The sequence below is a fragment of the Dendrobates tinctorius genome, unplaced genomic scaffold (assembly GCF_039654945.1).
Source record: "Dendrobates tinctorius isolate UK_male_01 unplaced genomic scaffold, ASM3965494v1 ptg000202l, whole genome shotgun sequence".
Lineage (NCBI taxonomy): Eukaryota > Metazoa > Chordata > Amphibia > Anura > Dendrobatidae > Dendrobates > Dendrobates tinctorius.
The window spans coordinates 7,727,573-7,752,563 of NW_027361869.1; the positions used below are offsets into that span (position 1 = coordinate 7,727,573).

The 24,991-nt window shown below is 51.9% G+C and overlaps 5 protein-coding genes across 5 annotated transcripts; 3 read left to right on the plus strand and 2 right to left on the minus strand.

Moving 5' to 3' along the window:
* The first annotated feature begins 10,911 nt into the window (after positions 1-10,911).
* Positions 10,912-11,632, plus strand: LOC141057148 (histone H1.5-like). The gene has a single exon (XM_073553691.1). The coding sequence runs from the start codon at positions 10,968-10,970 to the stop codon at positions 11,583-11,585; it is 618 nt and encodes a 205-aa protein (XP_073409792.1). The 5' UTR covers positions 10,912-10,967; the 3' UTR covers positions 11,586-11,632.
* A 279-nt stretch (positions 11,633-11,911) lies between these two features.
* Positions 11,912-12,817, plus strand: LOC141057149 (histone H3). Its single transcript, XM_073553692.1, has one exon. It carries the CDS (start codon positions 12,354-12,356, stop codon positions 12,762-12,764), a length of 411 nt encoding a protein of 136 aa, XP_073409793.1. The 5' UTR covers positions 11,912-12,353; the 3' UTR covers positions 12,765-12,817.
* Positions 12,818-15,005: 2,188 nt separating this feature from the next.
* Positions 15,006-17,732, minus strand: LOC141057151 (histone H2B 1.1-like). The gene has a single exon (XM_073553694.1). The coding sequence runs from the start codon at positions 17,685-17,687 to the stop codon at positions 17,310-17,312; it is 378 nt and encodes a 125-aa protein (XP_073409795.1). The 5' UTR covers positions 17,688-17,732; the 3' UTR covers positions 15,006-17,309.
* LOC141057004 (histone H4) lies at positions 15,055-15,366 on the minus strand. The gene has a single exon (XM_073553477.1). The coding sequence runs from the start codon at positions 15,364-15,366 to the stop codon at positions 15,055-15,057; it is 312 nt and encodes a 103-aa protein (XP_073409578.1).
* Positions 17,733-18,004: 272 nt separating the features above from the next.
* On the plus strand, positions 18,005-18,449 carry LOC141057150 (histone H2A type 1-like). Its single transcript, XM_073553693.1, has one exon. The coding sequence runs from the start codon at positions 18,005-18,007 to the stop codon at positions 18,395-18,397; it is 393 nt and encodes a 130-aa protein (XP_073409794.1). The 3' UTR covers positions 18,398-18,449.
* Positions 18,450-24,991: the final 6,542 nt, after the last annotated feature.

Consider the following 24,991-nt stretch of genomic DNA (forward strand, 5'->3'; position numbering starts at 1 on the left):
ACACTCTAACGAAGGTGTTTGGCTCTGTGGAGACGACACTTCTGAACACCAACTGACGCTGTTGGAGCCCAGGATTAGGCGAGGAGCAGGCTGGGGCCTACTGGATTTTGGCAGGTGAAGGCAGCAGGAGACTTGCCATCTCCACAGCAGGGGAACAGCTGGCAGTGCTGAACCCCACTAACACTCTAACGAATGTGTTTGGCTCTGTGGAGACGACACTTCTGAACACCAACTGACGCTGTTGGAGCCCAGGATTAGGCGAGGAGCAGGCTGTGGCCTACTGGATTTTGGCACGTGAAGGCAGCAGGAGACTTGCCATCTCCACAGCAGGGGAACAGCTGGCAGTGCTGAACCCCACTAACACTCTAACGAAGGTGTTTGGCTCTGTGGAGACGACACTTCTGAACACCAACTGACGCTGTTGGAGCCCAGGGTTAGGCGAGGAGCAGGCTGGGGCCTACTGGATTTTGGCAGGTGAAGGCAGCAGGAGACTTGCCATCTCCACAGCAGGGGAACAGCTGGCAGTGCTGAACCCCACTAACACTCTAACGAAGGTGTTTGGCTCTGTGGAGACGACACTTCTGAACACCAACTGACGCTGTTGGAGCCCAGGATTAGGCGAGGAGCAGGCTGGGGCCTACTGGATTTTGGCAGGTGAAGGCAGCAGGAGACTTGCCATCTCCACAGCAGGGGAACAGCTGGCAGTGCTGAACCCCACTAACACTCTAACGAATGTGTTTGGCTCTGTGGAGACGACACTTCTGAACACCAACTGAAGCTGTTGGAGCCCAGGATTACGCATGCCGCATGCAGAGGCCAATGGGCAGTGGTTTTTATGGAGGTTGTGGACTACTACTGATTCTAACCATGCTCCACTTAGGCCTCTGGCTCCACTGTCTCTACTATTTACCCTGGCCTCCAACCCCGCCAGCTACATCTCTGAAGTGGCGTCAGCACAATCTACACTTGTTCCTGTGTTACTGGTGCTCAGTCCCGTCAGTTGATCCCCTGATGTTTGTCCGGCAAGTTCGCCAGCTCTGTCCTCATTCCCACTACTGGTTATGGGAATGTGGACAGAGCAGGAGACCTTGCTGGACACACATCAGGGGATAAACTGATGGGACTGAGCCACAGGAACACAGGAACAAGTGTAGATTGTGCTGACGCCACTTCAGAGATGTAGATGGCGGGGTTGGAGGTCAGGGGAAATAGTAGAGACAGTGGAGCCAGAGACCTAAGTTGGGCACGGTTAAAAATCAGTAGTGGTTTGAATGTTGATGGAGCTGGTGACTTTGCTGTCCACACAGCAGGGGATCAGCTGGCATTACTGAACCCCACTAACACAGGAGCTAGTGTGTTTCTCTGTGCAGACGACACATCTGAGCGACAACTGGCTGTGTTGAAGCAAAGGGATTATAGTTCAGGTGGTAGAAAAATGAACACACCAGCAGACCTGGATACAGTTGCCAACCACTAATTTAGTCTGTAAGAGGAATGGCAAAGTCTTTGGAGATCCAGGCCTTGTTCATTTTCAGAAAAGTCAGCCGGTCAACATTATCGGAAGATAGTCGCGTGCGACGGTCTGTTAGTACACCACCTGCGGCACTAAAGACACATTCCGATAATACACTGGCAGCAGGGCAAGCCAGCACCTCCAATGCATACTGGCTAAGCTCTGGCCATGTATCCAGCTTAGAGACCCAAAACTTGAAGGGGGAAGAGCCATCTGGGAGTACAGCGACAGGGCAAGACATGTAGTCTGACACCATCTGACGGAAGCGTTGCCTCCTGCTGACTCGAGGCGTCGCTGATGGTGTAGACAATTGTGGTGGACACACAAAACTTTGCCACATTTGGGCCATAGTGGTCTTGCCTTGTGCTGCGGCGCTGCCTCTGCTCCCTCTTTGTGCAGAGTTTCCTCCACTGCCTCGACGCACAGAGCTGCTTTGTAAAGCACTAGCAACAATGCTGTCGGGTGGAATGGAAAACATTATGGACTGCACCAGTGACTCTTCGTACTCCCGCATTTTACGCTCCCGGTTCAACGTTGGTATGAGCCTTTGTACGCTGTCCCGGTAGCGAGGATCTTGGAGGGTGTACACCCAATAATCAGCCGAGACGAGAATGTGGGCGATGCGGCGGTCGTTTCTCAGGCACTGCAGCATGAAATCAACCATGTGCTGCAGACTCCCAACTGCCAAAGAACCGCTGTCCCCTGTTTGAGGCGTGACCTCGGCCTGCTCTGCATCACCCCACCCTCGCTGTACATACTGAGTAGAGGTTTGTGTACCTCCCTCCTCTGGAGAGATGTCTTCCTCCTCCATCGACTCCTCCTCATCCTCCTCACAAAGTGTCCCCTGCCTAGGCCTTTGTGAGGAAACACGTAGCGCAGACTGTCCAGAAGCAGATGGCATTTGGGACTCCTCATCCTCCACCTCTTCTGAAACCTCATCCCTTAGTGCTTGCAGTGTTTGTTGAAGCAGGCAGATAAGGGGGACAGTCATGCTGACTAGTGCATCATCTGCACTCGCCATCCGCGTGGATTCATCGAAGGCACGCAAAACGAGGCAGATGTCCTTCATAGAGGCCCACTCAATGGTGCTGAAGTGTGAACGGCGCACAGTGCGACTTGTTTGCGCCTGATGCAGCTGGTACTCCATGACTGCTGCCTGCTGCTCACACAACCGCTCCAACATATGTAACGTTGAATTCCACCGGGTGGGTAGGTCACATATGATGCGATGTTCCGGAAGGCCAAATCGTCGCTGCAGAGCAGCGAGGCGCGATCTTGCCGTGCTGGAACGTCGCAAGTGAGCGCACTCTATGCGGACCTTGTGCAACAGTGCAGCAAGATCCGGATAGTCCCTCAGAAAGCTCTGCACGACCAAGTTAAGAACATGTGCCAGACATGGGATGTGTGTGAGGTTGCCTAGGCCAAGAGCTGCCACCAGATTTCGGCCATTGTCACACACTACCAAGCCCGGCTGGAAATTCGCTGGCCCAAACCACACATCGCTCTCCAGCTTGATAGCATTCCAGAGCTCCTGCGCTGTGTGGCTTCGATTCCCCAAAGAAATTAATTTGAGTACAGCCTGTTGACGTTTGGCCACGGCTGTGCTCATATCGGTCGTAACAGGCTCCTGCTCTGCTGTTTCTGAGGAACTTGAGTAGGAGGAGGAGTCTATGTGTACAGACTGGAGTCCTGCAATCCGTGGCGTTGGAAGAACACGTACAGCTCCACTCTCCAGATCTGTACCCGGCTCCACAACATTGACCCAGTGGGCAGTGAGGGAAAGGTATCGTCCCTGTCCATGGTTACTGGTCCACGCATCGGTGGTCAGGTGGACCTTGCTACTAACGGCGTTTAGTAGCGCATGTTTTATTTTGCCCTCAACATGTTTCTGCAGGGCAGGGACGGCTCGCCTGCTGAAATAAAAGCGGCTGGGCACGTTGTATTGGGGGACTGCCAATGCCATTAAGTCCCGGAAGGTGTCAGTGTCCACCAGCCTGAATGACAGCATTTCAACTGCCAGAAGTTTGGCAATGCCAGCATTCAGAGACTGTGCTCGGGGATGGTTTGCCGAGTAAGGGCGCCTTTTATCCCATGCCTGTGCTACCGATGGCTGTGATGGATGGGAACGTGCTGCTATGGGTGTAATCTGACAGGGTCTCCGGACAACAGTGGCAGAGGTTCTTCCTTGGCGATCCTGTGAGGAAGCCGAACCAGCAGTGTGTGAGCTGGAGGAAGAGGGCCCAACACGAACTGAAGAGGTGGTAGGTGGTGCTGTACGTTGGCCTACGTCTTCAGGGTGTCTCTGCAACTCCAACTCGTGCTTGGTGCGCACATGTTTCCACATATTTGTGGTATTGAGGTTGCTGACATTTCTCCCTCTTTTGACTCTCTGATGACACAGCTTGCATTTGACAAAGCAAATGTCATCTGCAACTGTGTCAAAAAAGGACCACGCACTGCAACTCTTGTGAGCGCCCGGTTTGCCTTTGGAAGGAGGAATGCTCCTAACGGGTGCCGAAGTGGAGGGTACAGGCAACCAAGTCTTCCCCCTCCCTCTGCCTCCTGTTTTGGCCGGTAGGGGAATCTCTTCCTCCGAGCTGCTCCCACCACCTTCCTGTTGCTCACGCCATGATGGGTCAAGGACCTCATCATCTTCCCTCCCCTCTTCAAACAGCTGCTTCTCCGGGGTTGTCTCGCCAGCACCGTACGCACCAGAAAGTGGCAACTGAGTCTCGTCATCATCTGATGCGTACTGAGGTGTGCTGACCATAGGCACTGGCCCACTCGCCTCTTCAGATTCAGAGGGACAAAGAAGTTGCGCATCACTGCATACTCCCTCTTCTTCACATTCAGGAATGCTGCTTGGCTGGCCCCCTCTTTCCAAGCCAACAGATTCCGAGAACAGAAGTAGAGACTGTGATGGCTCCTGTCCATGTCTCTCTGACTGCCTGGGCACTTTGGCAGGTGGTGAAGAGACAGATGGTTGCTCTTCGGTGCTCTGACCCTGAGAGGATGCGGAATTAATTGAAGTCGATGCGTTAGCTGCCATCCATCCGACAACGGCTTCAATTTGTTCCTCCCGCAGCAGTGGGGTACGTTGAGGTCCTACAAAGCTGCGCATAAAGGACTGTTGCCTGCTAAAACTGGGGGATGCTGATCCACTGGTGCCCGCAGCAGGCCCAGAATCCCCACGTCCTCTACCTGTAGAATCCCCACGTCCTCTCCCTGCAGAATCCCCACGTCCTCTCCCTGCTGAAACTCCACGCCCACGCCCACGCGCCTTACACCCTGCCTTCTTCATCTTGCAAGACTGCTTAAGATAGGCAAAAAAGTACAAAGGGGGGCCTTAGTGTGCTTATTCCTGAACAGCTGGTTACAGGTACAAGAAACACTAATTTTATGAAGTGTGTGTGTGTGTGGACTAGACTTTAATAGGAGCTGATGTGGCCTACACAAGTTCAAAATGTAGTGTTTGGTGAACTTTTTTTGTGGTTTCTTTGTTGGAAACAAACTCAAAGTATGTGAACAAAGAATTGAAACTGATAGTATCACCAACTTTTTGGAGCTATTACAATGCAGGCAGGTAACCTACAATGCAAAAGATGAGGCTCCAAAAAAATTGGGTAATACTAATCTGGCTGCGCCGGCAGGGCACAAGCCAGAAAAAAAGGCTCCTCTATCTACTCCTATATAGTGTTTGCAACCAACCAATGTTGATGGATACGGATGGATGCACACTAATAGGAGAAGAAAAAATGAGCTGCACTCAAAGACAAATATGTGTGAGGCAGTGACGCACGTTGAGCGTCCTACAACCAGACGTAGCTGCAGGACACTCTACTCAGCGTGAGCTGCACTCACACACAGTCAGAGGCCTCTCAGACAGCCGTCAACAGTGCAGCTAAGTGGGCACTGGCACTGACAGGCTGCAGAAAGGCTCCGCTGTGTACTCCTTTATAGTGTTTGCAACCACCGTAGATGGAGACGGATGGATGCACACTAATAGAAGAAAAAATGAGCTGCACTCAAATAAAAATATGTGTGAGGCACTGACGCACGCTGAGCGTCCTACAGCCAGACGTAGCTGCAGGACACACTACTCAGCGTGAGCTGCACTCACACACAGTCAGAGACCTCTCAGACAGCCGTGAACAGTGCAGCTAAGTGGACACTAGCACTGAAAGGCTGCAGAAAGGCTCCGCTGTCTACTACTAGTGTTTGCAACCAACGTATATGGATACGGATGGAAGCACACTAGATTGAAATTATGTAAAAAATGCAGCTCAAAAAATAAAAGATGTATGAGGCAGCAGTGATCACACTGGGTGGCCTACAGCCTGACGTGGCTGCAGGACCCACTCCACAGCGTGAGCTGCACTCACACAGCCCTTGCAGACAGCTGTGAACACTGCTGCTAGGGCAAAGAAGGCTACAGTGGTGGTTTATGTAGCCTGGGTAAAGCACTAGATGTTTGGTGGAATCGCTATTTCTAACTGTCCCTCACAGTCTTCTACAGCAGCCTGTCCCTAACTGAATTCACAGCAGAGTGACCAGAAATGGCGGCTGCGGTGGCTTTTATAGTGCATCATGACATCATTTCGGCAGCCAATCACAGCCATGCCAATAGTTAACATGCCTACATGCCTAACAGGATGTGCCCACACTTCGGAGGATTCCCATTGGCTTAATCAAAGCAAGCAGGCTCATAGCATGATGGGAACTTCCTATTCCGATTCCGATTCCGGAATCCGATATGACAAAAGTATCGGAATTAAGTATCGGAATTCCGATACCGCTAATATCGGCCGATACCCGATACTTGCGGTATCGGAATGCTCAACACTAATGATCAGTGCAACCACCTTGTCTGTGCACGGCTGTATGATAAGTGCCAACACCTCGTCCCTACAGAGCTGTATGATTAGTGCCACCAACTTTTCCCTGCAGAGCTCTATGATCAGTACCACCAACTTGTCGCCGCAGAGGTGTATGATCAGTGTCACCACCTTGTCCCAGCAGAGCTGTAAGATCAGTGCCACTACCTCGTCCCTGCAGGGCTGTATGATCTGTGCCACTACCTCATCCCTGCAAAGCTGTATGATTAGTGCCACCACCTCGTCACTGCAGAACTGTATGATTAGTGCCACCACCTCGTCACTGCAGAACTGTATGATCAGTGCCACCACCTATTCCCTTCAGAGCTGTGTGATCAGTGCCACCACCTCCTCCCTGCAGAGCTGTATGATCAGTACCACCACCTTGTCGCCGCAGAGGTGTATGATCAGTGTCACCACCTTATCCCCGCAGAGCTGTATGATCAGTGCCACAACCTCATGCCTGCAGAACCGCATGATCAGTGCCTCCAACTTATCCCTAAATAGATATATAATCAGTGCAACCACATTGTCCCCGCAAAGCTGTATGATCAGTGCCAACACCTCATCCTTGCAGAATTGTATGATCAGTGTCACCACCTCTTCCCTGCAGAGCTGTATGATCAGTGCCACCAACTCCTCCCTGCTGAGCTGTATGATCAGTGCCACCACCTCCTCCCTGCAGAGCTGTATGATCAGTGCCACCACCTCATCCCTGCAGAGCTGTATGATCAGTGCCACAACCTCATCTCTGCAGAACCGCATGATCAGTGCCTCCAACTTATCCCTAAAGAGATATATAATCAATGCAACCACATTGTCCCCGCAAAACTGTATGATCAGTGCCAACACATCATCCTTGCAGAGCTTTATGATCAGTGTCACCACCTCTTCCCTGCAGAGCTGTATGATCAGTGCCACCAACTCCTCCCTGCAGAGCTGTATGATCAGTGCCACCATCTTATCCACACAGAGCTGTATGATCAGTGCCACCACCTACTCCCTGCAGATCTGTGTGATCAGTGCCACTACCTCCTCCCCGCAGAACTGTATGATCAGTGCACCACCTCATCCCTGCAGAGCTGTAAGATCAGTGACACAACCTTGTCCCTACAGAGCCTTATGATCAGTGCCACCGCCTCCTCCCCACAGAGGTGTATGATCAGTGCAACCACCTCCTCCCTGTAGAGCTGTCTGATCAGTACCACCACCTTGTCCAAGCTGAGCTGTATGTTCAGTGCCACCACCTTTTCCCTGCAGAGCTGTATGTTCAGCGCCACCACCTCCTCCCTGCAGAGCTGTATGATCAGTACCACCACCTTGTCCCCGCACAGCTGTATGATCAGTGCCACAACCTCATCCTTGCAGAACCGCATGATCAGTGCCTCCAACTTATCGCTAAAGAGATTTATAATCAGTGCAACCACATTGTCCCCGCAAAGCTGTATGATCAGTTCCAACACCTCATCCTTGCAGAGCTGTATGATCAGTGCCACCAACTCCTCCCTGCAGAGCTGTATTATCATTGCCACCATCTTATCCACACAGAGCTGTATGATCAGTGCCACCACCTGATCCCCGCAGAACTGTATGATCAGTGCCACCACCTCATCCCTGCAGAGCTTTAAGATCAGTGACACAACCTTGTACCTGCAGAGCCTTATGATCAGTGCAACCACCTCATCCCTGCAGAGCTGTATCTTCAGTGCCATCACCTCATCCCTGCAGAGGTGTATGATCAGTGCCACTACCTCATCCCTGCAAGCAAGTATGTACAGTGCCAACACCTCCTCCCTGTAGAGCTGTCTGATCAGTGCCACCACCTTGTCCGCGCTGAGCTGTATGTTCAGTGCCACCACCGTTTCCCTGCAGAGCTGCTTGTGCAGTGCCACCACCTTTCCATGCAGAGCTGTATGATCAGTACTACCACGTTGTCGCCGCAGAACTGTATAATCAGTGCCACCACATTGTCACCGCAAAGCTGTATGATCAGTGCCATCAGTTGGTCAGCACAGAGCTGTATGATCAGTACCACCACCTAGTCCCCGCAGAGCTGTATGATCAGTGCCACCGCCTACTCCTTGCAGAGCTGTAAGATCAGTGCCACCACCTAATCCCTGCAGAGCTATTTGACCAGTGCCACCACCTCGTCCCTGCAGAGATGTATGATGAGTGCTACCACCTCATCCCTGCAGACCTGTATGATCAGTGCCACCACATCATCCCTGCAGAGCTTTATGATCAGTGCCACCATCTTGTCCCCGCAGAGCTGTATGATCAGTACCACCACCTTGTTGCTGCAGAGGTGTATGATCAGTGTCACCAACTTTTCCCTGCAGAGCTGTATGATCAGTGCAACCACCTCATCCAGGCACAGCTGTATCTTCAGTGCCACCTCCTCATACCTGCAGAGCTGTATGATCAGTGCCACTACCTCATCCCTGCAAACCAGTATGTTCAGTGCCACAACCTCCTCCATGTAGAGCTGTCTGATCAGTGCTACCATCTTGTCCGCGCTGAGCTGTATGTTCAGTGCCACCACCTTTTACCTGCAGACCTGTATGATCAGTGCCACCACCTTGTCGCCGCAAAGTTGTATGATCAGTGCCACCGCCTACTCCTTGCAGAGCTGTACGATCAGTGCCACCACCTAATCCCTGCAGAGCTATTTGATCAGTGCCACCACGTCATCCCCTCAGAGCTTTATGATCAGTGCCACCATCTCGTCCCCGCAGAGCTGTATGATCAGTGCCACCACCTCCTCCCTGCAGAGCTGTATGATTAGTACCACCACCTCATCCTTGTAGAGCTGTATTATCACTGCCACCACCTTGTCCCCGCAAAGCTGTAACATAAGTGCCACCACATTGTCCGAGCAGAGCTGCATGATCAGTGCCACCACCTCCTCTCTGCAGAGCTGTATGATAAGTGCCACCACCTGGTCCTTGCAGAGCTGTATGATCAGTACCAACACCTTGTCGCCGCAGAGGTGTATGATCAGTGCCACCACCTCCTCTCTGCAGAGCTGTATGATAAGTGCCACCACCTGGTCCTTGCAGAGCTGTATGATCAGTACCAACACCTTGTCCCCGCAGAGCTGTATGATCAGTGCCACCACCTTGTCGCCGCAGAGGTGTATTATCAGTGTCACCACCTTGTCCCCGCAGAGCTGTATGATCAGTGCCACCTCCTCATTCCTGCAGAGCTGTATGATCAGTGCCACCACCTCCTCCCTGAAAAGCAGTATGATTAGTGCTACCAACTCGTCACTGCAGAACTTTATGATCAGTGCCACCACACATTCCCTTCAGAGCTGTATGATCAGTGCCACCACCTCCTCTCTGCAGAGCTGTATGATCAGTACCACCAACTTGTCGCCGCAGAGCTGTATGATCAGTGCCACCACCTGGTCCTTGCAGAGCTGTGTGATCTGTGCCACTACCTCATCCCTGCAGAGCTGTATGATCAGTGCCACAACCTCATCCCTGCAGAGCTGCATGATCAGTGCCACCATCTTATCCACACAGAGCTGTATGATCAATGCCACCACCTACTCCCTGCAGAGCTGTATGATCAGTGCCACCACCTCGTCCCTGCACACCTGTATCATCAGTGCCACCACATCATCCCTGCAGAGCTTTATGATCAGTGCCACCACCTCATCCCTATACAGCTGTGCTCTGTGTAGAAATTGCATTTTGTGTCTTCTCTTTTCTCCCAATATTCCCCTTTTGCACAATAGTTGGGTCACATAAATCCAGGAATATCTCACAGTTTTCTCCCCGGAGATGCGTCTGGTTGGGGAGTGAGTCGCATTATGAAGCTGCCCCTTATCAGTTCTCTTCCACCATTACAGGCCTCAGCGGTCACAGCTCCACAATGGGTGAGACCAGATTTTAGCAGGTCATTGCAATCAGCCGCCGATGTGGATCATCTCCTGATGTGGAGCATCTGTCACCCCCAATACTCCGCACATACGGGGTACAGGGAGGTCACAGGTCAGGGAGGCGGCAGTCAGCGGAGCCATCGCCTGTGTTACCCTTCTGGGCTCTCAGCAGCTCCAGGTCGTCCCCACATCGTACAATCAGCGTCCTGTACGATAGACATTGTAGTAAAGATCCCTGTGATGGTGACAGGAGCCGGGAACAGGAGGAACGAGTTCCCCCAGCAGATGTATCTTCCCGGATACACAGCGATGTGCAGATCTGGAGGACGACGGCGATGATCCCGGGACCTCCTCTCCGCTCTTCCCCGGCGTCTCTGCTAGTGACAGCTACAGACGGTCGGTGGAGAAGATGGCGAAGAAGAAGCGGCGGAGGAAGCGCGCTCTGCTGTCCGGTGTCAGCCGGTAAAGGGCTTTTATTCCGGGCAAGGAAGCACAAGGGGAGAGCGGAGCTTCACTCGTTCTCAGCTGGGAAGAGGCGGGGCATGTATGCAGTGTCAGCCAATAGATGCTCAGGACGGTGTAGCTCAGCAGCCAATCAGTGCACAGTAAGCCTGTACATATAACAGACTCCTCCAGCTCCGGCCTTAGTGTTTTCCTATCGGGAGATTTTTGTGTTTTGGCTCCGTAGCATAGGATGGCAGAGACCGCGCCAGCCGCCGCTCCCCCTCCCGCAGAACCGGCTGCCAAGTCCAAGAAGCAGCCAAAGAAATCCGCCGCCAAGAGCAGCAAGAAATCCTCCGGTCCTGGCGTCGCCGAGCTGATCGTGAAAGCCGTGTCAGCCTCTAAGGAGCGCAGTGGGGTGTCTCTGGCCGCCCTGAAGAAGGCGCTGTCTGCCGGAGGGTACGATGTAGAGAAGAACAACAGCCGCCTGAAGCTGGCCGTCAGGTCTCTGGTCACCAAGGGCACCCTCCTCCAGGTGAAGGGCAGCGGCGCCTCCGGGTCCTTCAAACTCAACAAGAAGCAGGAGACTAAAGTGGCCAAGAAGTCAGCAGCCAAGCCCAAGAAACCCGTTGCTGCTAAGAAAGCCGCCAAATCTCCGAAGAAGCCCAAGAAGGCTCTGACCACGGCCAAGAAGAGCCCGAAAAAGGCCAAGAAGCCCGCAGCTGCCAAGAAAGCGGCCAAGAGCCCCAAGAAGTCGAAAGCCGCTCCCAAGCCTAAGAAGGCGACGAAGAGTCCGGCTAAAAAGGCGGCCAAACCCAAAGCTGCCAAGAGTCCGGCTAAGAAAGCCAAGAAGCCCGCGGACAAGAAATAAGTTGCGGACCCAGTTCTTTTACACAAAGGCTCTTTTCAGAGCCACCACCCTGTCCCCGCAGAGCTGTATGATCGGTGCCACCACCCTGTCCTCGTAGAGCTGTATGATCAGTGCCACCACCCTGTCCCCGCAGAGCTGTTTGATCTGAGCCACCACCCTGTCCCCACAGAGCTGTATGATCAGTGCCTCCACCTCCTCCCCGCAGAGCTGTATGATCAGTGCCACCACCCTGTCCCCGCAGAGCTGTATGATCAGTGCCTCCACCTCCTCCCCGCAGAGCTGTATGATCGGTGCCTTCAGGTGACAGTTCTGTGTAATGGAGGGAAGGGGGCCGATGTGCAGCAGAAATCACGTTACTTCCATCATCCTAATTATCACCACCTGTAACCCACATCTTAGTAAGAGTGGTGTGAGGTTATAACTCCGATGTGAGAGTTGGAGCGTCAGTGACTGATTATAGAGGAGCTGCTGTACCGCTCTGGGTACTGGGAATATAGAATCGGAGCTTCCGCTGTAGAAGCCGCCTGGAGATTGGATGTGACCCTGTGTATCAGAGCAGTGGGTGATAGCTGAACTGTGAGTCAGGTTGAGCCTTCTCTGTACAGTGATTGGTCGCGGACATCAAACGCTATTCGCTGCTCACATTCTACAAAATAACCAATGGAATGCAGGGGACGTGTCCTCATGAAGCGTGAATAGGGGCAGAGGAGTATAAATAGCCGCTCACTCTGCTCCTCTCATCACTTCTGTTCTCTTCTATACAGAGCTATGGCCAGAACTAAGCAGACCGCTCGGAAATCCACCGGAGGGAAAGCGCCCCGCAAGCAGCTGGCCACTAAAGCCGCCAGGAAAAGCGCTCCCGCCACTGGCGGAGTGAAGAAGCCGCACAGATACCGGCCAGGGACAGTTGCTCTCCGTGAGATCCGCCGCTACCAGAAGTCCACCGAGCTGCTGATCCGTAAGCTTCCCTTTCAGCGCCTGGTGAGAGAAATCGCCCAGGACTTCAAGACTGATCTCCGCTTCCAGAGCTCCGCTGTCATGGCCCTGCAGGAGGCCAGCGAGGCTTATCTGGTGGGGCTGTTTGAGGACACAAATTTGTGCGCGATCCACGCTAAGAGGGTCACCATCATGCCCAAAGATATCCAGCTGGCCCGCCGGATCCGTGGGGAGAGAGCTTAGATCTGTCCTGCCCACCTGACTGCAACACAAAGGCTCTTTTCAGAGCCACCCAATCCTCCCTCAAGAAGAGCGAATGCCTGACCTTTAATACTGCCGGCTTTGCTACCAACCATGGTCCTGATCATGCTCGTGGTGGTGAGGCTGGTAGTTTTGCTACCCCTGCTGATGCTGGCATGGCAGGTGGTGCAAATGACCTTTTTTGGGGTTATGGGCAGAGTATTAAAAAACAACTAGACTTGAGAAGGCCTAACAGATGGACAGGCAACTTCCATCATGTTGGTGTTACTGTTAATAGTCGCCGGCCTTCTGTCTGCGGCAACCACACTGCTTCTTCCTGGCTGTTGGGGCGCTATGCCTCCCTCCCCCTATGCTGCTGTCCTCACTTTGCATGTCCTCCTGCTAGCTTGGGTCAGTTACTATATCATCCACCACTTCATCCTGCTAAACACTGTCTCTTGTGCCTCCTTCGAGCCTGCCACCTGGTTCCAGCAGTCATGGTACTTTATTTCCCAGGGCGTTCTGATGCTTCCTGTATCCCTGGGTGGTCCTTACCAGGTCAGCTCGCCCAGGGTGGGTTGGAATCATGGCCCAGAGGGTCCACTCCAGGAGTCCTCACACGAACAAGGGTGGGTGGTTTTGCTGGGCGTAAAATACTGGTTATGGAAAAGGTTGAGGTGTAACCCACAGGGCAACATGTTTGCCAGCCAACACACTTAGTGTATGGGCATTACAAGTCTAGGAGATCTGGTTCTTTTTTTAATGAGACATTTTTTAAAAGGCCCTCTATATTTTATTCCAAGGGGGGATTGGAGTTATTGGGGTGCATATGACTTGGTAGCAGGGCAGGCCTTGCCGTGAATCCATAATACATGAGGGTGTGCACGAATATATGGGGAGTATACAGCACTGTATGGATACAGGATATTCAACTATAAAATACTATATGTTGGATTATCAGCACTATATGGAGATATATAATACTACTTGAAGGGTATACTGCACAATGTGTCCGTATACAACAGTATTTGGCAGCTTACAGCACTATATGGGGGTATACAGCCACATATGATGTTATATAGAACAATATGGAGGGCCCACAGCACTTTGTGCAGAGTATTCAGCAATATGTAGGTATCAGCACTACCTTATGCTCATGTCACTATATGGAGGGTATCCAGCACTATGTGAGCCTATACATACAATAGCTATTTGGGGTTTACAGCACTATATGGGGGTATTCTGTAGATGATTCTGAATGGGAGGAGACACGGATTAGATATTAAAGAGAACTTTTTGACAGTGAGGATGATCAATAAGTGGAACAGGCTGCCACTGGAGGTGTTGAGTTCTCCTTCAATGGAAGTCTTCAAACAGAGGCTGGACAGACATCCGTCTGGGAGGATTTAATGAATCTTGCACTGAGCTGGAACATTCCATGATTCAGGCTTATATAGAACAGATGCTCTCGGATTTGTGTCTGCAGCACTAGATGGGGAGTATACAGCACACGTAGACTTTGTAGTGCTGTATACCACCCAGTAGGTGGTATGGAGGATGTGCAGCACCGTACGGGGTGTGTATACATTGCCTGCAGCTCCAGGGCTGATCAGTCTCAACTCCACTTCCAGCAGTGATCGGAGCGGACCCCACACGGAGACCCGGTAACGTTATATCTGGGCGTCTCCGTGTGGGGTCCGCACTGATCACAGGAGGCCGCATCTAGCACAGATCGGATGATACAATCCGCACATGTTCTACCAGGAGGAGCCCGATGTGCTGAGCGCTGCCGGGAGAACACGTGTACATGAGGAGCAGCAGGTAGAAGGGCAATAAGGAGTTAAACGGAGGAGGAAGCACGTCTATCGATTGGTCGGTTCCTGTGGGCGGAGCTTTATAACCGTTTGATGGTTTGAATCTCCCGCTCAGTCGTGCTCTCGGCCCTCGATCATTAACCCTTCAGTGACTGGATTTCTGCTCTGTAGTGACCACATCACAGCGAGGTATGTACTGTGGTGCAGAGATGTCTGTGCTGCACAGTGCGGATATACTGTATGCCCCCAGAACCTGGCAGCTGTATATTATAGATCAAGGAGAATAAACCACATCACCCCAAGTCCGCGGTGCCAGCTCCAATATGGAAGGAGGAAAGTGCAAGACACATGCCAGGCTGTGACAACTAGTATACTTACAGGCACCAGATTGCAGGAATAGGAAATCGTAGCCTCTCAGGTAGAAGATGTGGGTGGCTCTGAAAAGAGCCTTTGGGTTATCAGCACAGAAAAGAATACAATTAACCTCCGAAGCCGTAGAGAGTGCGGCCCTGGCGCTTGAGCGCGTACACCACGTCCATAGCGGTGACGGTCTTCCTCTTGGCGTGCTCGGTGTAGGTGACGGCGTCACGGATCACGTTCTCCAGGAAGACTTTCAGGACCCCGCGAGTCTCTTCATAGATGAGGCCGGAGATGCGCTTGACGCCTCCTCTGCGAGCGAGACGGCGGATGGCAGGCTTGGTGATGCCCTGGATGTTATCACGGAGCACCTTCCTGTGCCGCTTAGCGCCGCCCTTCCCGAGACCTTTTCCTCCTTTGCCGCGACCAGACATTTTCTGCAGTGAGCAAAAACTGATGACTTGATCCGCATTGATTCCTCCTTTATATGCAGGAGGGACGGACCAGAGAGAGAACTGCAGAGATGACGCGCCCCAGGGCGGGGCTTACAGAATCCACATGAGCTCCTCCCTTCCTCTGCTGTTTGGCTGAGCACAGAACTGTTGGAGAGTTTGAATTTCCCGCTCATTGTTCAGTTTCCCTTTTCTTTCCAGCTTGTAATATAATGTCACTTCTTCCCCTGTGATGAGAATTATTCCAGATTCAGCCTATAGATAAATGGGCAGCACAAATAGAGGGGAGCAGACACGGCCCCAGTATATGTCAGGAGGACAGAACAGACTGTAACCACAGATATTACAGGCAGCCGCCCAGGGGATCTCACACCGGTAGATACACTGCCTGATATAAGGCTCAGTCCTCAGTAATCACAGGATCTCCGGTTTTCATAGAGAATATTACATTTATATTAACCCCAGGGCTAAGCCCTCTCTGCCTTTATTCAGGTCTTATATTCCCGCATTAGGGACATTTGTGCTATGATAGGAGTCATCATTACTTCGGGCAATTATGACACTATTGTCCTTATATTTGTGTTTTCTTCTTCCCCTGGCAATGATTCTTTTTTCCACCACATCATAGCTCACATTGCTGCAGAGTAGGGACCTGCTGTCAGCTACAATTAATTAGGAAAAACAATTATTAACATAATGACAGAAAAGGCTGAAAATCAGAGCTCAGCAGTGATCCTGACTGATCCCAGCCGCCAATATCGCCCCATATCCTGCAGTAATTATTTAAAAAACATCTGTGAGGAGGATGTGATGGGAGATGATGTCATGACATGTCTGACCTAGAGGATCCTCACATCACAGTGTAATGTATTGTGCACTGAGCTCTCGGCAATCTTCTCTACATGATCGCACATTTCCCATCACAGACCTCCTGCCTGGAGCTGCAGGTGGGATCTGCTTGGAAGAGCAGAATTGGTCTCCCCTGAAATGTCTCTTGTAGGATACATCTCTAGCCAATATATTGTCTCCACAATACTGATTATGACGAGAAAGGGAGATGTGATCGCCTGCAGGTCAGACACACGGGGCATCACAGCATCTGCCTAACGCGGATTCATTCTCTAACCAGGAACAGCTGCAGACTCCTGTATGGGATGTAAGCGACCAGCGACCTCTCAACACCTGCAGATTCCCCGACATCGCTCCGTCCTGGGACCGCGCGTTATATGGAGACAAAGAACAGAAAAAGCGGGAACTGCAAACGTGTCAACCATTGGGAACATTAGCTCCTCCCCTCCCTCTGCGGATTGGCTGAACACAGGACGGTTAGGGGGTTTGAATTTCCCGCTGCTTCTAAAATGTCGTCACCGCTTCCCTTTACAGTGAAGACTCCAGCATAATCTCTAGATAAAACTGCACCGACTACAAATGTCTCCTGTTATTTGAGGAAAAACACGAGAATCATGAACTAAGTGCAGAGAGGAAAATCGTCAGCTCACTGTCTGGTGCTGCATGGGGGAGAAAATTCAGTCTCAAAGCATCCCGGCTTAGAAAGTGTTATTAGTCATCATGGTGTATCATGAACTAAACCGAATCATGTTATACCAAATGAATGAGACCCCAGAATATCAAGATCTGTGGAGCAAGGGGTTAAAGAGTAGTCCCTGAACACAGAGCAACTTATGGAGAAGTGACCAGGTTATTATTTAGAAGGTCCTCGGTTCTCACAATCTCCTTGGTAGCATTCATCATCCCTACTTCCTTCACCTGTCACTTCCCGTCACTAGACGCAGAGACCCAGGCGGTGGAGCAGACAACTGGGGGAGACGGGAAAGGACACAGGAGCAGCCACAGCTCTGATGGAGATGGGGTGGTGGCTCTTAGAAGAGCCTTTGGGGTGATGGCGGAGCAGCAGACTGAGCAGATCACTTGGCGCTGGTGTACTTGGTGACGGCCTTGGTGCCCTCGGACACGGCGTGCTTGGCCAACTCTCCAGGCAACAGCAGGCGCACGGCGGTCTGAATCTCCCGGGAGGTGATGGTGGAGCGCTTGTTGTAGTGAGCCAGGCGGGAGGCTTCCCCTGCGATGCGCTCGAAGATGTCGTTGACGAAGGAGTTCATGATGCCCATGGCCTTGGAGGAGATACCGGTATCGGGGTGGACCTGCTTCAGCACCTTGTACACGTAGATAGCATAGCTCTCCTTTCTGCTCTTCCTACGTTTCTTGCCGTCCTTCTTCTGAGTCTTAGTGACGGCTTTCTTGGAGCCCTTCTTGGGCGCTGGCGCAGATTTGGGATCAGCCATAACGAAAGCAAAGTTCTCAAAAGAGAGAAGAATAATGATCCCAAGCCTCCCAGAGCGGCGATATTTATAGGCCCGCCATGCAAATGACACTGTTGTCAGATCGCCGTGCTATTGGGTGACAAAGTCATGTGACCAACAGAACCGTCAATCGCTCCGCCCACTGCAGCTGATTGGTAGCTACACAAGTCTGTTTTCCATTGGTAACTTGAGATCCATCCAATGACAGGAGAGGAGGGCGGGGCAGACGATTATGAAAGCGACAGCAGCCGCAGCTAGTTCTTCATTTCACCCAGATTCTTTATTGTTTGTTATCAACCATGTCTGGACGCGGCAAACAAGGAGGAAAGGTCCGAGCTAAGGCCAAGACCCGCTCATCCCGGGCAGGACTCCAGTTCCCAGTCGGCCGTGTGCACAGGCTTCTCCGCAAGGGCAATTATGCCGAGAGAGTCGGCGCCGGCGCTCCGGTGTATCTGGCCGCTGTGCTGGAGTATCTGACTGCTGAGATCCTGGAATTGGCCGGCAATGCTGCCCGGGACAACAAGAAGACCCGCATCATCCCCCGTCACCTGCAGCTGGCGGTGCGCAATGACGAGGAGCTCAACAGGCTGCTGGGTGGGGTGACCATTGCCCAGGGGGGCGTCCTGCCCAACATCCAGGCCGTGCTGCTGCCCAAGAAGACCGAGAGCAGCAAGGCGAGCAAGAGCAAGTGAGCGCTGCCGCCGATCTCTGTCCACAACACCAAAGGCTCTTCTAAGAGCCACCCACACCGTCGCCACAAGAGCTGACGCCGCTGATCTCTGCGTGCTCACATGGGACTGACGTTAGACACCACGGGCTGCCGCCACCAGTTTGTAGGTTGGTGCCCATACACACTTGATTCCGGGGTTCAACACAAAACACTGAGGATGCCCATGTCTGGGTTATCACATGAAGCCTCAGACCTGTGTGGGGAGAGGAGTCCTCGAATAATCACAGGAAATGTCCCTCATTAGTGAATGTCTTGATACTCGGGCCCCTGACTCCGCTGTGGAGATTACATGCGGTTATCACGTCCCGGAGTATCGGGGGATGGCGGCCGGTGATTGTCCACATCAGTGACTGCTGCTCCTCCCGGAGGGCGATCCCGTGATGGTGGCTCTGGAGGGCCGGACTCTGCGCGGTTCTCTGTGTGACCGGATTGTGATGTCCGCTAATAATCCTCGGCGGAAGAAGAGCGGGAAGTTCAAATCCCCAAACGGATCCTGCGATCAGACAATGAGCGGGAATCCTCGGTTAAGCGCCGCCCTCAGCCTTCAGCGATGTACATAGACGCCTTTCCTCCTCTGTTTAACCTCTTACTTGCCTTGTTCCTGCTGATCCCCTCTTATTTACCAGTGTTCATAGATGCGCCACCTTCATCTCACATCGGGCTCCTCGAGAACATCTGCTGCTTATAGCCCCCTGTAATCAGTGCAGAAACAGCTGGGAGTCCCGATAATACTGTAAGTGACTGAGGAGATTGCGGCACGTGCAGATCGAGCTAATTGCCATCATTGGTGAAAAGTCCTAGAGCTACACAGAGGGTTAACCCCACATTAGTGTAGTGTAATTATCCGCAGGTTCACTGAACAAATATTATGTAACAGAAGAAAATTAATTAAGCCAATAAACCACAAATCCTCCTGCTTTTCTGTAATTACTAAAAAAAAAAAAGCACAGATGAAAACCTATGTACTGATGGGGGAGCGTGATAGGCGACGCGCTGGTTCCAGCATCAATGTGCTCTCCATCCGCATGCCATACTCCATACCCCGTCCCCCATTTTTGGCCTGTATGATCAGTGCCACCACTTCACCCCTGCAGAGTTCTATAATGAGTGCCACCACCTCGTCCCTGCTGACCTGTATGTTCAGTGCCACCACCTTTTCCCTGCAGAGCTGTATGTTCAGTGCCACCACCTTTACATGCAGAGCTGTATGATCAGTGCCACCACCTTTTCGCCGCAGAACTGTATAATCAGTGCCACCACATTGTCAACGCAAGCTGTATGATCAGTGCCACCACCTACTCCTTGCAGAGCTGTATGATCAGTGCCACCACCTAATCCCTGCAGAGCTTTTTGATCAGTGCCACCACGTCATCCCCTCAGGGCTACCTGATTAGTGCCACCACCTTGTACACGCAAAGCTGTCTGATCAGTGCCACCACCTTGTCCACGAAAAGTTGCATGATCAGTGCCACCACCTCGTCTCTGCAGACCTGTATGATCAGTGCCACTACATCATCCCTGCAGAGCTTTATGATCAGTACCACCATCTTGTCCCAGCAGAGCTGTACGATCAGTGCCACCACCTATTCCCTGCAGAGCTGTATGATCAGTGCCACCACCTCCTCCCTGCAGAGCTGTATGATCAGTGCCACAACCTCATCCCTGCAAACCAGTATGTTTAGTGCCACAACCTCCTCCCTGTAGAGCTGTCTGATCAGTGCCACCACCTTGTCCGCGCTGAGCTGTATGTTCAATAACACCACCTTTTCCCTGCAGACCTGTGTGATCAGTGCCACCACCTTGTCGCCGCAGAACTGTATAATCAGTGCCACCACCTTGTCGCCGCAGAGGTGTATGATCAGCGTCACCAACTTTTCCCTGAAGAGCTGTATGATCAGTGCCACCACCTCATCCCTGCAGGGCTGTATGATCTGTGCTACTGAAACATCCCTGCAGAGCTGTATGATCGGTGCCACTACCTCATCCCTGCAGAACTGCATGATCAGTGCCACGACCTCATCACTGCAGAGCTGTATGATCAGTGCCAACATCTTGTCCCCACAAAGCTGTATCATAAGTGCCACCACTTTGTCCGAGCAGAGCTGTATGATCAGTGCCATCAAATTATCCCGGGAGAGCTCTATTATCAGTGCCACCACCTACTCCCTGCAGAGCTGTATGATCAGTGCCACCATCTCCTCCCTGCAAATCTGTATAATCAGTGCCACCACCTCCTCTCTGCAGAGCTGTATGATCTGTGCCACCACCACATCCCTGCAAACCAGTATGTTCAGTGCGACAACCTCCTCCCTGCAGAGCTGTATAATCAGTGCCACCACCTTGTCTCTGCAGAGCTGTATGATTAGTGCCACCACCTGGTCCTTGCAGAGCTGTATGATCAGTAACACCACCTTGTCGCCGCAGAGGTGTATGATCAGTGCCACCACCTCATCCCTGCAGGCTGTATGATCTGTGCTACTGAATCATACCTGCAGAGCTGTATGATCGGTGTCACTACCTCATCCCTGCAGAACTGCATGATCAGTGCCACCACCTTGTCCCCACAAAGCTGTATCATAAGTGCCACCACTTTGTGCGAGCAGAGCTGTATGATCAGTGTCACCAACTTTTCCCTGCAGAGCTGTATGATCAGTGCCATCACCTCATCCCTACAGGGCTGTATGATCTGTTCTACTGAATCATCCCTGCAGAGCTGTATGATCGGTGCCACTACATCATCCCTGCAGAACTGCATAATCAGTGCCACGACCTCGTCACTGCAGAGCTGTATGATTAGTACCACCACCTTGTGGCCGCAGAGGTGTATGATCAGTGCCACCTCCTCGTCCCTGCAGAGCTGTATGATCTGAGCCACTATCTCATCCCTGCAGAACTGCATGATCAGTGCCTCCAACTTATCCCTAAAGAGATGTATAATCAGTGCAACCACATTATCCCCGCAAAGCTGTATGATCAGTGCCACCACCTTGTCCCTGCTGAGCTGTATAATCAGTGCCACCACGTCCTCCCTGCTGAGCTGTATGATCAGTGCCACCACCTTCTCCCTGCAAAGCAGTATGATTAGTGCCACCACCTCGTCACTGCAGAACTTTATGATCAGTGCCACCACATATTCCCTTCAGAGCTGTATGATCAGTGCCACCACCTCCTCTCTGCAGAGCTGTATGATCAGTACCACCACCTTGTCGCCTCAGAGGTGTATTATCAGTGTCACCACCTTGTCCCCGCAGAGCTGTATGATCAGTGCCACCTCCTCGTCCCTGCAGAGCTGTATGATCAGTGCCACCACCTGGTCCTTGCAGCACTGTGTGATCTGTGCCACTACCTCATCCCTGCAGAGCTTTATGATCAGTGTCACCACCTCTTCCCTACAGAGCTGAATGATCAATGCCACCACCTACTCCCTGCAGAGCTGTAAGATCAGTGACACAACCTTGTCCCTACAGAGCCTTATGATCAGTGCCACCGCCTCCTCCCCATAGAGCTGTATGATCAGTGCAACCACCTCATCCCTACAGAGCTGTATGATCAGTGCAACCACCTCATCCCTACAGAGCTGTATCATCAGTGCCACCACCTATTCCCTTCAGAGCTGTATGATCAGTGTCACCACCTCCTCTCTGCAGAGCTGTATGATCAGTACCACCACGTTGTCGCCGCAGAGGTGTATTATCAGTGCCACCACCTTGTCTCCACAGAGCTGTATGATCAGTGCCACCTCCTCGTCCCTGCAGAGCTGTATGATCAGTGGCTCCAACTTATCCCTAAAGAGATGTATAATCAGTGCAACTACATTGTCCCCACAAAGCTGTATGATCAGTGCCACCTCCTCGTCTTTGCAGAGCTGTATGATCAGTGTCACCACCTCTTCCCTGCAGAGCTGTATAATCAGTGACACCACCTCATACCTGCAGAGCTGCATGATTAGTGCCACCATCTTATCCACACAGAGCTGAATGATCAATGCCACCACCTACTCCCTGCAGAGTTGTAAGATCAGTGACACAACCTTGTCCCTGCAGAGCCTTATGATCAGTGCCACCGCCTCCTCACCACAGAGCTGTATGATCAGTGCCACCTCCTCGTCCCTGCAGAGCTGTGTGATCTGTGCCACTACCTCATCCCTGCAGAGCTGTATGATCTGAGCCACTAACTCATCCCTGCAGAGCTGTATGATCAGTGCCACAACCTCATCCCTGCAGAGCTGCATGATCAGTGGCTCCAACTTATCCCTAAAGAGATGTATAATCAGTGCAACCACATTGTCCCCGCAAAGCTGTATGATCAGTGCCAACACCTCGTCCTTGCAGAGCTGTATGATCAGTGCCACCATCTTATCCACACAGAGCTGAATGATCAATGCTACCATATCCTCCCTGCAAAGCTGTATAATCAGTGCCACCACCTCCTCTCTGCAGAGCTGTATGATCAGTGCCACCACCTCATCCCTGCAGAGCTTTAAGATCAGTGCCACCACCTGGTCCTTGCAGAGCTGTATGATCAGTACCACCACCTTGTCGCCGCAGAGGTGTATGATCAGTGCCACCACCTCATCCCTGCAGGGCTGTATGATCTGTGCTACTGAAACATCCCTGCAGAGCTGTATGATCTGTGCCACTACCTCATCCCAGCAGAACTGCATGATCAGGGCCTGGATCTCACACAGGGAGGACGTGTTTTATGGCAGCTCCCGCTCCTAGCCACAAAATCGCCTTATTTGGCCCAGATAAAAGCGGCATAAAAGCGACAAAAAAGATTTTTAGAGTGCCCCGGGCTTGGAGAAGAAGGTGAGGGGTGGTGTGGAGACGCGGCACCGGAGCGCTGAGCGGCCTCGTGGAGAGTGCTGCGGCGCTGGAGGAAGACGGGCGCCATCTTTATATATCCCCCTGAGTACAAGACCCGGAGATCCGGACCGCAGGAGGCCCTTGGTGGAGGTGTGTGACCGCAGAGCAGGGAGCGGTCTCGCCTGTTGGAGCACAAGGCGGTGAGAGGAAACCCCCGGTGTGCTGTCTGTGTGGCCTGCGGGGATTGCTGTCGCTGCATGAGCTGCATGAGGAGGAGGAGGGTGCTGGCTCTGGGCCAGACAGGTTGTTGACGGCCCCCGGCGTTGCTGAGACTTTCTGCAAGGCCTGAGCGGGGGATATCGCTCCCCCCACATAGAAGTGCTGCTGTCGGCTGATATAAACGCAGCAGTGGAGAGTTGGCGCTACCCTGTCTCTGCCGGCTCCAGCGGTTCCCCGCGGATGTTTCCAACTTTTAACCCCTCACCCTCCAAGTTACATGGGGTTATTTTTATATAGCAAAATGCTGTACTAGACTTTTCTTGACGCACGGGTGGTAAATTTTAGGCACGCTTCAATTGAGCAAAATGGTCAAAACTAATAAAGAGCGTGCAAAACCGCTGACTGCGGAGGCGCATCGAAGCAAACAAGGTGAAATGGATAAATTTTTGAAAAACAAATCTGCTACGCCTAAACCTAATGCTAAAAGGCTCCCTGTAGAAGTTGTGGAGGAGGAGCATGCCGAGGACTCAGATTCCAGTGACGATGCTTCTGGCAGCGATGTCACTCAATCAGACTCTGGGAAACTTTCTAGATCGTTTTTTAAAAAATTATTAGCACAGGCTATGAAACCATTGGTTAATGAAATATCTGGTATGAGAGCGGACTTGTTACACATTGGTAATAGAGTGGAGTCTTTGGAGTCCTCTCAGTCCTCTATCATTAGCCACTCCAATGCTATGAGAGAACATCTAGATTATCACAGAATACAGCTTAACAACTCTTTTCTGGCCCTTGAGGATCAGGAAAATCGGAGTCGCAGAAAGAACATACGGATAAAAGGCTTGCCTGAAAGTGTTTCCACAGAGATATTGGAAAAAGCTACTACGGAGATCTTTGCCCTCTTAATTCCACAAGAAACATGTGACCGAATTGTAATAGAAAGGGTGCATAGATCTCTTAGACCAAAGCCGAAACCTCCGAGGGATGTGATTTGCGGCCTACTGAGCTATTTGGATACCAATGCTATTTTGTCCGCTTCAAGAGACATTAAAAATCTTTCTTATGAGGGATCTGCTATTCATCTTTATCAGGATGTTGCGCCGTCGACCCTTGCAAAAAGAAGAGTCCTAAGGCCCCTCCTGGAGGTGTTACGCTCGCGTAAAATCTTGTATAAATGGCTGTTTCCGTTTGGTATATCTATACAAGGAGATGGTAGGCAAATAATGGTTCGGACCCCTGAAGATTTACCCAAAATATGGGACGCTTTTGGCATTGCCCCTATGGACATTCCTTCCTGGCTTCCCCTAGACATGGATCATCGTACGCCTCCCCCTGTTCATGCTTTTACTGGAGGACAGGGGGACTGGGTCTTGGGAAAGAGACGCTCGACTCCCAAAAGAGGGAAATCTGGAACGGAAAAGGAGATACCCCCCTGAGCTTTCTTGTGCTTCTCCCGGTTGTATTTGTTTTTTCCACACTGGAGCCGGACCCCTCGGCCCGTTCGGACATGCTTTATCCTATTTTAGCTTGCT

What these genes read in the sequence shown, in the direction of transcription:
- LOC141057148 (XM_073553691.1), top strand. Translation starts at nt 10,968, where the DNA reads ATGGCAGAGACCGCGCCAGCCGCCGCTCCCCCTCCCGCAGAACCGGCT.
- LOC141057149 (XM_073553692.1), top strand. Translation starts at nt 12,354, where the DNA reads ATGGCCAGAACTAAGCAGACCGCTCGGAAATCCACCGGAGGGAAAGCG.
- LOC141057004 (XM_073553477.1), bottom strand. Translation starts at nt 15,366, where the DNA reads ATGTCTGGTCGCGGCAAAGGAGGAAAAGGTCTCGGGAAGGGCGGCGCT.
- LOC141057151 (XM_073553694.1), bottom strand. Translation starts at nt 17,687, where the DNA reads ATGGCTGATCCCAAATCTGCGCCAGCGCCCAAGAAGGGCTCCAAGAAA.
- LOC141057150 (XM_073553693.1), top strand. Translation starts at nt 18,005, where the DNA reads ATGTCTGGACGCGGCAAACAAGGAGGAAAGGTCCGAGCTAAGGCCAAG.